The sequence below is a fragment of the Alosa pseudoharengus genome, unplaced genomic scaffold (assembly GCF_046254945.1).
Source record: "Alosa pseudoharengus isolate Yale_2024_CS ecotype anadromous, Long Island Sound unplaced genomic scaffold, YU_APseudo_1.1 YU_APseudo_1.1_scf_14, whole genome shotgun sequence".
Lineage (NCBI taxonomy): Eukaryota > Metazoa > Chordata > Actinopteri > Clupeiformes > Clupeidae > Alosa > Alosa pseudoharengus.
The window spans coordinates 11,078,945-11,090,600 of NW_027468609.1; the positions used below are offsets into that span (position 1 = coordinate 11,078,945).

The 11,656-nt window shown below is 41.1% G+C and overlaps 1 protein-coding gene across 1 annotated transcript in view; it reads left to right on the forward strand.

Moving 5' to 3' along the window:
• The first annotated feature begins 2,979 nt into the window (after positions 1 to 2,979).
• LOC143122389 (putative flavin-containing monoamine oxidase A) overlaps positions 2,980 to 11,656 on the forward strand; it is a 59,994-nt gene continuing 51,317 nt past the window's right edge. The window contains exons 1-5 of the mRNA XM_076283196.1: positions 2,980 to 3,287; positions 3,396 to 3,483; positions 4,229 to 4,409; positions 6,589 to 6,703; positions 11,343 to 11,500. Of these exons, the coding sequence (XP_076139311.1) occupies positions 3,182 to 3,287; positions 3,396 to 3,483; positions 4,229 to 4,409; positions 6,589 to 6,703; positions 11,343 to 11,500 (648 nt within the window). The 5' untranslated portion in view covers positions 2,980 to 3,181. The remainder of the gene's footprint in view (positions 3,288 to 3,395; positions 3,484 to 4,228; positions 4,410 to 6,588; positions 6,704 to 11,342; positions 11,501 to 11,656) is intronic.

Consider the following 11,656-nt stretch of genomic DNA (forward strand, 5'->3'; position numbering starts at 1 on the left):
GTCCCAGAGAACCTGGAAGACTGAAAAGCAGGAGAAATCTTTTACCGCCACCTAGCGGCGAAGTTGGTGTACATTCAACAAGAACCACAACCTCAAATTTATTCTGCTATCACATACACTGTATGCTTGTAACAAATGTACGTTTAGGGTAGGTAGTTTAATGGACAAGTCTACTTTAAAATCATATAGAAAATCTCGAAGCTTAACAACAACTTAAACAATGAATACCTGCATATAACAAGTTGCACCAAATAACAGAAATCATAACAGAGATTAAATTAATCTTGATTAAAATGTGTTACTTGCATCATCATTATTATATTCTGTGTTGGATGTGACCTTTAGGCATAATTCAATTTCAGTTTCAAAAGCAAAGCTGGATGGAGGGCAGCTGAACACATATGTTTCACACAAACAGACCTAATTCTGAGGTCTATTTAGCTATTTTCACAGTATATGTGAAACATATATTTGTCATACCTTTGACTGCCCCCCCCACACACACTCACAACACACACACACATGCATTCTCTCTCTCTCTCTCTCCCTCTCTCTCTTACACACACACACACACACACTCTATTTTCTCTCTTTCTACATGATTGATCTAAAAGTCAATGCACTACACAGGAGAATCACAATAGGCTATTTATCCTTCTCTGCATCGTTCTCTCTCTCTCTCTGCAACAATTTAACGACTATGCAAAATAATATTTGAAGAAAGCCATTGATTGCATATGACATACTGCAATGATTGGCTCCCCTCGCCTTGAATATGTTGAGTTTCATTCCATAGTCTTCAAAGCTCACACTGAATTACAAGCTGCATTGCTAATACAAACAACTCAGTCTTTGTTCTTTGGCAGAACCTGTGAAAAGACTCATACCTGTAGAGGACTACGCAGCTATATGAGGACGATCTCTCTCACTTTTTTCATCTTTATTTTGTGAGGTTCGTTCAAGGGGAATTCACACTCAAGGCCAATGTAAACCTGGTCTAATGCATTCACCCATGCACAGGCTGATTAGAGCAAATAGAAGAAGCTAGAACACTACTTCTGTATGCGCATGCCGTGTAGTTCTGCCAATAGCCGGCCTTCACTTTTTCTCCTTACTGTTCTGATGTCTGTCTTCATTTGAGGAAAAGGCATGCTATGTAACAACAACCTCTTTTCAATAACAGTTGCCATTTAAAGCAGCGCACCAAGTCCAATTAGGCCCTCCTTTGAATGGGCTTGATTATGTGGTCGAATGAAGAAATAAATATGGTCGAATGAAGAAATAAATCATTATATCTAAAAAATAGCCTATGTAAAAGGAAAAACATATTTGAATTACAATAATAGCCTTAAGGTCTAGAATATTAAAGGCTGATCAAATATGGATTTGAGAAAAAATGCAAATAAAATAATTTAATCAACATGAAGTGGCACAACAACATTATTAAAACAAATAAAATATAATTAAATAAAATAAAAGTTTATGTGTCACGCAAAAGTTCAGCCTATGCTCTCCATAGTCACAGGTCAATACTGCACACAATGGGTGATTCTCCAACTACAGGCACTTTTGGCCTTTCAACTTTTAGAAAATTAATTATCTTCAAACACACATTCAAAATCATTGATACACTCATTAATATGTCTTCAAACAAAGTGTGATACTGGGCACAATTGCATGACATGGAATATTGTTATTTTTTTTATCAGTTTTCTAAAGCGTAAGGGAAAAATGTAATTTCCACCACACCTCAAATTATGTCCTTTATTTGCAGATTATACAATATAATTCATTATGTTACATTATATATCAGTTACCATGTCTATGACTACCTAATCATACCACATAACAAATCCTAAGACTTTGTGAACTAAATGTATATTGCTTGAAGTTGCTCGGTACAATGAATTATGTTTTTCATTCTATTAATAATGAAGTATGGATTATAGTTTCTGAAAATAGTATAAGTCTATGCCACCTGGAATTATGTTTTTTTCCCTTAAAACATATGTTGTGATGGTCATTTTGTGGTGGAAATGACTGTGGGGACTGTGGTGGAAATGACATTGCATCACTGTCTTGCTGACTTTGTGGTGGAAATGACCTCAATTTGTGGTGGAAATGACTGTGATGGAAATGACATTCTCACAGTTTTCAGCCATATATAATCACATTCCATTGGCATACCCAGATACTTTTGGAGATAGGGCACAATGTATCCAGAATACACACAACTATGCTTTTTCCCCCACTTATTTAGCATATTTTGACAAAGTTACAGCTGTGGTGGAAATTATGTCGAATAAAAATACTCTTGCAAGTAAAAGTACTACTGCAAGTGATGGTTACAATGATTTTTCTTCAGTTTCTGATCACCATATGTCTCTGATATTTGCCATCAACCTTCCTCTTTAGTAACACTATGTTTTGCCCTGGTAAACAAATAAACATTTTTAGGTAAAAAAGTATATATTACTGGAAATAGGTTGTGTGGTGGAAATGACGGAAAACCTGGGGACACTGACGTTTTCCCTAAAAAATAGTATAAATATATTATTTGCATTAGAAATTATGGTATGGTATGTGTTTATTTAACTCTTTCTTGCAACAAACATGGTACAACATCATATAGGTTTAATTTGTTTTTAGTGTATTTTAACAGTTAAAGGTTACAAGTCTGGGTTGGGGACAAGCTCAAAACAGCCAAATCCACTGATAAAAGCCCCTCTAAGAGCAGTAAATCAGAATATATAGGCATGATTAATTTTTTATAGGATGCTGGTGATCTGGCCTTTGCAAATTGACATGATTGAAATCAAAATATTATATTTTTCCACAAAAACAACCACAAGGACACAAAAGTGCCTGTAGTTGGAGAATCACCCATTAGCCGCACCTTAGGCCTACATAACACTTGTATAACATTACACTTCGTCCGTCCGTGACCCAAATGGGCAGTCGTGTAGTGGAGTGGAGAGTTCAGTTCACTGTTCACATCCCACTTTCCGACTCTTCCGGGTCCCCCTTACGCGATACTCCAAAGTCCGATACGTGCCAGATAAATTATCATTGGTGTAGGCCTATCGTTGTCTATTGTAGTCGAAGTTGTTTACCTGACTCTGTAACTAACCTGCGTGTTAGTACAGTAGCCATTATTTGAAGATTTTAAAGCTGTTCAAACATGTATGACATTGTTATTGTCGGTGCTGGGCTGTCTGGATTAAGCGCAGCACATCTCTTACTTCAGAGAGAGGCAAAGTTAAAACTTTTGATCTTGGAAGGAAAAGGTTGGTTATTTGTTGTTTTGTTGTTGTGGTCCCGTAGCCTAGGTGCCATTTTTTTTCTCGTATTGATATAATAGGTCTGCATTTGATACATTTGTTTTTTGATCGTAGATAGGGTAGGAGGGCGCACTGTCACACAGGACGTGCCGGCTGCTGGTGGACTTGATCGCTGGGATCTTGGAGGACAGTGGGTAGCCAGGTAAGCTACATAGCATGTTCTGTTGTCAGGCCGACTCGCATTTACACCCAACAGGCTGTCTGTCAGGAAAGAAGTGTCTGATAACATGGTAGTCTACAGTGTATCAGGAATCAAAAGCAGTCATAGGCAGCTAGAATGGTTGGCTAGGCCTACCGTTTTAGAAGATGTCTCTTAAAACATTTAGAATTCCATTGGAAGATAAGAGTAGCCTACCGTAGGCCTATGGGATAAGTCCCAATCCGGGGTCCGCGGACCCCACTAGGGGTCGCCAGAGATTGCAGGGGTCCGCACAATGTTGCCTGGGCTGAGGTTGTAAGGTTACCAAAATTATTTTTGCGCACATTAAATGTATACAATCCCAATAACACACCCAATTGGATAATCAAAATTCTGTATAATCCAAATTAAAAAATATTTTTGTTCCACATTTAAATTCATGTAGCTATTTATTACCCCTGACCTCTGAACTTATAAGTTTGTAATTAATCACTTTATTATCCCGTAGACACTATCTGTTCCCAGAGAGTTTACAGTTTAAACTTTAAAAATCAATGCAGATAAGTTGTAATAAAAAATGTTGTGTGTGTATGCGGGTAGGAGTTCGGGTAGAGGGCCCAGGCTTGTCTTAGACACAGGCAATAACTGTGACATAAGCTAGATAAGACAGCAATATCTCCATTATCCTTATCTCCATATGATTTCTGAAATATTTGCACTCAGCTTGAAAGACTTCCTCCATCTCCAGTTCTCAGACCCATGTAATGCAACTCATAGAGGAACTTGGTTTGGTGGTATATCCACAATACACCGAAGGCAAGAAGGTGCATCATATGGGGGGTCCCAATGCTAGGATCAGCACCTACACGACCAGCATCCCATCATATTCACCCCTGGTCCTGTTAGACTTCCTGCAGTTCATATGGAAGGTAGGTGTACAGACACCCCTGCTAACGCAGCACATCTGGACCAGATCTGTGAATGAAAATAACAAATGAACAGTGATTAATCTTACAGTAGGTGCTGTGCCTCTCAGAAATCAGTAAAATAACAAGCTTGCGCATGAGAAATGTGCCAGGCTATGTAAAAAAAACCTTATTAAAGTAAAGTAAAGCTTACTTACTTACCTTGCTATCTAACTTTCTAGCGCTATCTAACAATCTCTTCCGAGAATCAGTCATATGTTTTCATTTCTTTCCTTTTAATACATTAGTTAGGCCACCTACACGACTGAATTAGTGTAATGCATTCCACACCCTGGGCCTGAGATGACTATGAAATAGCTCTGTGTGTAATTTCAGATATACGGTACACAGAAGAGGTGTCAGGATCCTTAGACAGGGGATTTTCCACAGTGTCCAATCAACAGCTAACCCTAATTAACATTACATAACGTGATGTGGGATACAACAACAACAACAACAACTAAATGGACTACAAACCAACAAGTAAACACAAAATCATTAATAAAACAGACTGCTTTGTGCAGTAAGGGCGTATCCCTCATTGATGCGGACTCTCAAAACCAGTAGCCTAATTGGTCAGAGAAGGAACCAAAGCAGGAATAAACATAAACATAAACATAATCAATATCACCACCACAGCAGCCTTCATGAGCATTTCACGGGGGGTTTTCAAGTAGGCACTTCTTTGTTTTTGTGTTTCGTTGAATTAGGCCCACAACACCTCCAGAAGGCTAAACAGTGGCCCAAGTATTCTGTAAGCACCTCAGCCGTAGCTATTTTCTTGCCATTTCAGCAGCCTCAGACAAGTCCTCACAACTCTTTTCACTTACCGTCCCCGAAAACCAAAATCTAACAGAAGTGTTACGGCTGACCTTCCTAGCCTCTAACACCTATCTCCATTCTTGTGTCTTCAAAGGCTTCCACCATCAAATCTTCAAAGGGAATAGTTATCTCAATAAAGTAGACAATGTGCTCAAACTCAGAATATAGAGAATACCTATCCCGTAGACACTTTCTGTTCCCAGAATGTTTACAGTTTAAACGTTAAAAATCAATGCAGATAAGTTGTAATAAAAATGTTTTGGACGTTAGTGTAGTGCTCTAAAAAATGTGATTTTTTTCTCTCTCATTTTTGTTTATCCTTGAGCTACTGTTAACTCATTGTTTTTTTTCTGTGCCAATGGACATGCCTTAACACACTTTGTTCATGTACTGTACTTGAAAGGATCTATACTCAAATGTTAGACATATTTGTACTGTAATGATGTACACTGTATGATGACATACATATTTACTAATCGATTAAGACAGGAATAGTAACACAGTAAATGTTCAGATGCAATTACATATGCAGACACAAACACAGATTGTACATTTTGAATGAATATTCATGAATCATGTCTGTTAGATTGTGTATTCCAGGTAGGCTAATGTCAGTGACACAGCAAGTGGGTTGTTTTTATCAAATAAATCACATCAAAATGACCCAACTGCAGTTTCAGGAATGCAAAAATATATACGTTATATATTTCTGAACATTCATTAAAATGAAGGATAGCTATCAGAATGAATAGCTGTCAGCCGAGCACAGTTCCACTTATGTTTGATTGAGCCATATCTCTTTTTGTTTATCGCAATTTGGGTGAAGAGATGGAGTCACAGCAGGCAACACAAATATAAAAGGGTTTCAGCCTTTGAAACATAGCCCAAGGCCTTATTTGATGAGCAGTGGTGCACAAAAGATTTTCCCATAATTGTTTAATCATTCCGTACTCGCTTGCTTGCGTCCTCTCCCATTTCTCCCTTATTTTCTCCTACTCCCTTTCTATATTTCACAAATACATACAGGTGATAGCCTGTAATGTGCAGACTTTATCTTGGAGCTGTTCTAAGCATCTTACATTTGTAAGAAGACTTAATTGTGTGGATATGGTATTAGACAGGTCATGGTATTAGATAGGGCATGGTATTAGACAGGACATGGTGTTAGATTGAAAGGATGTGTAATATCAGATTGAACTGACCACATTGTGAGATTAACAGGCTTTGATATTGGAGTGACAGGATGTGATGTCAGATTGACAGATTTTGGTGTCAAATTGATTGAAAGGGCTGATGTCTGAGTGACAGGATATGATGTCAGATTGGCAGGCTGTGCAAGTCGGTGGATGTGCAGGAGCCTTGGAGGACCCCCGACGCCCTTCGCTGTGACGCCATGACCCTCTCCACCTACATTGAGCAGCACGTGTGGACCACAGGTACGGAGCAAGTGTGTTTTACGTGCCCTCCTCAGCAGGATATATGGCTGCGTGTGTACTATGAGCCCTCCTCAGCAGGATATATGGCTGCGTGTGTACTATGAGCCCTCCTCAGCAGGATATATGGCTGCGTGTGTACTATGAGCCCTCCTCAGCAGGATATATGGCTGTGTGTGTACTATGAGCCCTCCTCAGCAGGATATATTGCTGTGTTTGTCTGGGGGCTGTGAAGGAATGTCAGATGGCAACCGTCTGCTGTAACCTCTCGCTGACAAATCTTCAAAAGTCCTAGTCATTAATTTACATATCAAACTACTACACATAGCCTGGCGTTATGGATGTGGCATAAAAAAAAGTGGATATTTGCATAGAACTGGCCCGATGATTCACGACCGTGCTCTGTGAACAGTGCCCACTGCAGAACACTTGGTGCCATTAAGCATGTCACGTCAGGCTGCCCGAGGAGCTGCTGGCTGGCAGTGGGGACGCTCAACGACTGTGCAGCCTCATGTGGGCTATGCGAGGGGAGGAGAGGGGCTCCATCAGGGGGGGGGGGGGAAATCATATTGATTTACCTCAGCATAGATGGGGGGGTGCTGGCTATTATCAAAAGCCATTCAGAGAATTGAAGGTCTAACTGAGGAGGCATAAGTAAAGCTCTTCTCGCTCTTTGAAAGGATGGTGGTGACGGGGTCAGGGATGTAGTTGAGGCTAAACGCAAGTAAACACACACACACACACACACACACACACACACACACACACACACACACACACACCTCAGCAGGGATGTAGTGGAGGCTAAACGCGAGTAAATGCAGTTTATCCACCTCTGAAATTTCATAAATAGAGTTTATCCACCTCTTATTAGAGTTTATCCACCTGTCAAAAGATTTTATTCTCCAATTGCAACTTTTAACATTCACTAATCACACTGTATCATCCACATCCACAATATGTACACTAATCAACACTCTTGGAACCATTTAATATCATTGGTATTGTTATAAACATTGGACAATAACTTCCACCATCATCAAACATGTTCTGAGTGCCTTTTTAAAAAATCTGATACCGCATGGCGCAGTCCACTTCACCGTGATCACAGAAATCATAGTTTACCCACCTCTTATTTTACCACTACATCCCTGGATGGGGGTGATGCATTGTGGCACTTTTGGACTAATGGTCGTCAACTCCCGTCACCCCCATGAGGAACCCCAGGAGGCCTGATGGCTCTCCATTCAGTCCTGCGACATGTTACAGGAGGATTACTTTGCTGGGCACACATACAGTACGAAATGCAGTGACCATTGCTGGTAGCTTGTACTGTTAAAGACCTTAGCCTGAGAAGCAGCCTAAAGAATTTCACTACACGAGATTAACCCGAGAAAGCAGTCTAAAGAATTAGTTTACTACATAACAGATTAGCCTGAGAATCAGCCTAAAGAATTTGTTTACTGCATAACTGCACCACCCTCTATATCTTACTGAAGTGGTAGAGCACCTAGCGTACACCTACTAGGCCACTAAGTGTTTGGTACATGTGTGTGTGATGGCTGCATTGTGCGTGTGTGTGTGTGTGTGTGTGTATTCTCATGGCCAGCATCACTGCTGCGGCACTACTGTACCTCTGCCCAGCCTTTATATTGCAATGTTTGACCCACTGACATACCGCTTTTCTCACAAATGAAAAATAGGCTCCACATGGAAACTCTAAATAAAAGAGACGTACGTCTCATGTAGGCATTGTAAAGGCTCTAACCTGTTGAAATGGTCGGCCAAAATTAAAATCAACTGGCCACACAGCCATAACGTGACCCAGAGTAGGGCTGTACAATTTGGGGAAAACGTCCAATTGGGATTTGGTGATTTGATTTGCGATGTAATATTTGAAAGTCAGGCTTCAGTTCAATATTCCAAATGTTGCTTTAAGTTGAGCCACTTCTGATTGGTGAGGCCTGTCACACATGGAGGATGGTATGAATATAAAATTCATATGTTATTTGGACAGAGTTGCAAACTGCATGAGTAATTGCAGCTTTTGCATTTAGTTCAGATTGCGAGTTTGATTAAAAATCGATTAATTGTACAGCCTTAAAGGAGAATTCGCCGTAATTCTCCTTTAACGCTGAGGCAGGAAATGTGAAATGTGATGCTTGAGCCAGATGAAAAGCCTACTGCTGGTCATACATGTGAAAAGGCCTTGGGCGGTGCAGTAATTAAACTGACCTGACATGTCCGTTGTATCTGTGGGCTACACACACAGACACACACACTCACACACACAGACACACTCACACACACAGACACTTACACACACAGACACACTCACACACACACAGACACACGGCACACACACACACACCCCACACACACACACCAGCACTAGGTACTGAAGCCTCTGCTTTTGTCTCAGCTCACAGAAATAGATCTCTTTTTTTATTTTTCTTCTTTTTCTTCTTTTGTACTAAACCAGCAATTTCTCCTGTCCAACGAAAAGGCTTTTTCTCATCAATGTTCCAGGAGAAGGCAGTTTCCTTATGATTTACTGTACTTTAAAAGGCAGCGTCTTCATCTCTCTCATAATTATTGCGACACATCGGCATTAAAGCACTCCCAATTTTCTTTTTTCTCTTTAGCTAGTGTGCACTTATTCTCTGAAAAGAGGTAGAGGAAACGTAAGTGTGGGAGATGCATTAAAAATTGATTTTTGAATAACAGTAGGCCTGAAATATTGCAGTCTTTTTGTGTGTGAGTATGTGGAGTCCAAATCGATATTATACACACATCATTTTTTTACATTTGAGTGTTCACTTTTTCCAAAACTCTTCACTTTACAAAGACGAGTTGCTGCAGCCAGCCACTACAGCTGCTAGGCTGCTACAGTGCTACACTCTGGGGCAGGGGTGGGCAACTAATTTCCCCAGGGGCCACATGACAAACTGGGACTGTTGAGGAGGGCCGGACTCAAAATACCGAACTCAAGTCTGAACTCAATTCTGTTCAATTCTATTCTGTTCTTGTATAACATTAAGTAAATCATATGGTTTTGTTTACTAGTCGTAAGAACAGATGAAAATGTGAGGGAGACAAAGGAAAAACAGCAATAGGCCTATTTAATCTATGTCCAGTATTTAATCCTCATTCCTCAAAATGATTTTTTGACATTGACATTTTTTTCAGTTTTCAAAGACTGATATAAAAAAGTACTACAATATCTATATAATTAGGCTAGGTCATGAAAATGTGAAGGAGTCAGTACAACCGATAGGCCGTGCCACCATTTCATCAACACTCAGCAATATTTCATCATTAAATCATTACCATCATTAAATTAACTCTATGCAGAATTAGACTACGAAAATGTGGAGCAGACAAGAGTAGGCTGTCATTAGTTAATCAACATGCACAAAGAAAACTATTTTAAAAATGTAGGCTATGTTTTTGCTTTAACTTTATGCACATAACTGTGATTGGTGAACTCGCTCTGTGTGTTGAGCCGGCTGCTTCAAGCAACCTGTGGGTAGTAGCATCATACTAGTTCGCTAACATAAGCTTTGCAATTACGGGGTTTTCCGATTGTAAACTGTCTATCTGCCAGTAACGTTTTGAAATGAACACTTCGTATCGCCAACGAGCAGCAGTAGGAGTTCGTTCTAACAACCTTTGCGGTGGTGAGCGACGCAGACATAAGAGACACAAAACTTTGAAAGGTTTACGCCGACGTAAAGGCAACTGCATTGTGTCGACGCAGAAGCATTTTTCTATTCACCAGCACATCAGTGAAGGTTTTTACGTCGCCGCGTCCACGCACAAATGTATGGGCGTACAAATAGCAGTCGCTTTCAAAATAAAAACAACGATATTGATTTGCATGCATTATCTCTATGCTAGGCTCTTGACTATTGTTCTTTCACGGACCTTACGCGGGCCGGTCAGGGAAAGCCCACGGGCCGGATGTGGCCCGCGGGCCGTATGTTGCCCATGTATGCTCTGGGGGCATGAACATGGGGGCTCACAAACATGTCCGGCTGCTTTAACTGCTTGAGTTAGGTAAAACTGATTGTTCCCCCCCCCCATTTTTCCTACTGGTCGGGGATCAAACCGGTAACCCTTCAGTTACAAGGCCGAAGCCCTAACCAGTAGGCCACGACTGCCCCCTTAATGAGTAGAATGAATAGATAAACTGATTATCAGTCTGTTACTGTATTGCGTAAAGTTTTGTATGGTATTTTAATGTCCTTTGTGTGTGTGTGTGTGTGTGTGTGTGTGTCTGTCTGTGTATCTGTGTGTGTGTGTGTCTGTGCCTGTGTGCCTGTGTGTGTGTGTGTGCCTGTATGTGTGTGTGTGTGTGTCTGTGACCGTGTGCCTGTGTGTTGAGTGTGTGTGTGTCTGTGCCCGTGTGCCTGTGTGCCTGTGTGTGTGTGTGTGTGTGTGTGTGTGTGTGTTTATGACCGTGTGCCTGTGTGTGTTTTTATGACTGCGTGTGTTGTGTGTGTGTCGTGTGTGTGTGTATTTATGACCGTGTGCCTGTGTGTGTGTTGTGTGTGTGTGTGTGTGTGTGTGTGTGTGTGTGTGTGTGTGTGTTTATGACCGTGTGTGTTGTGTGTGTGTGTGTGTGTGTGTGTGTGTGCAGAGTTGAAGGAGGAGATGGCCTTGTGCAGTCGCACGGTGTTTGGAGTGGAGCCGTCCCAGATGAGCCTGCTGTTCTTCCTGATGTACTCGGCCGCCGCAGGGGGCGTCATGAGGCTCCTGGAGACCACACCTGGGGCCGCGCAGGAGTTTAGGGTCAAGGTGACCACACACACACACACACTTACACAGACACACACACACTCACACACACACAGACACACACACCACACACACATTCACACAAACTCAGACACAGACACACACACAGACACACACACACACACACACACACAGACACACACACACACACACACA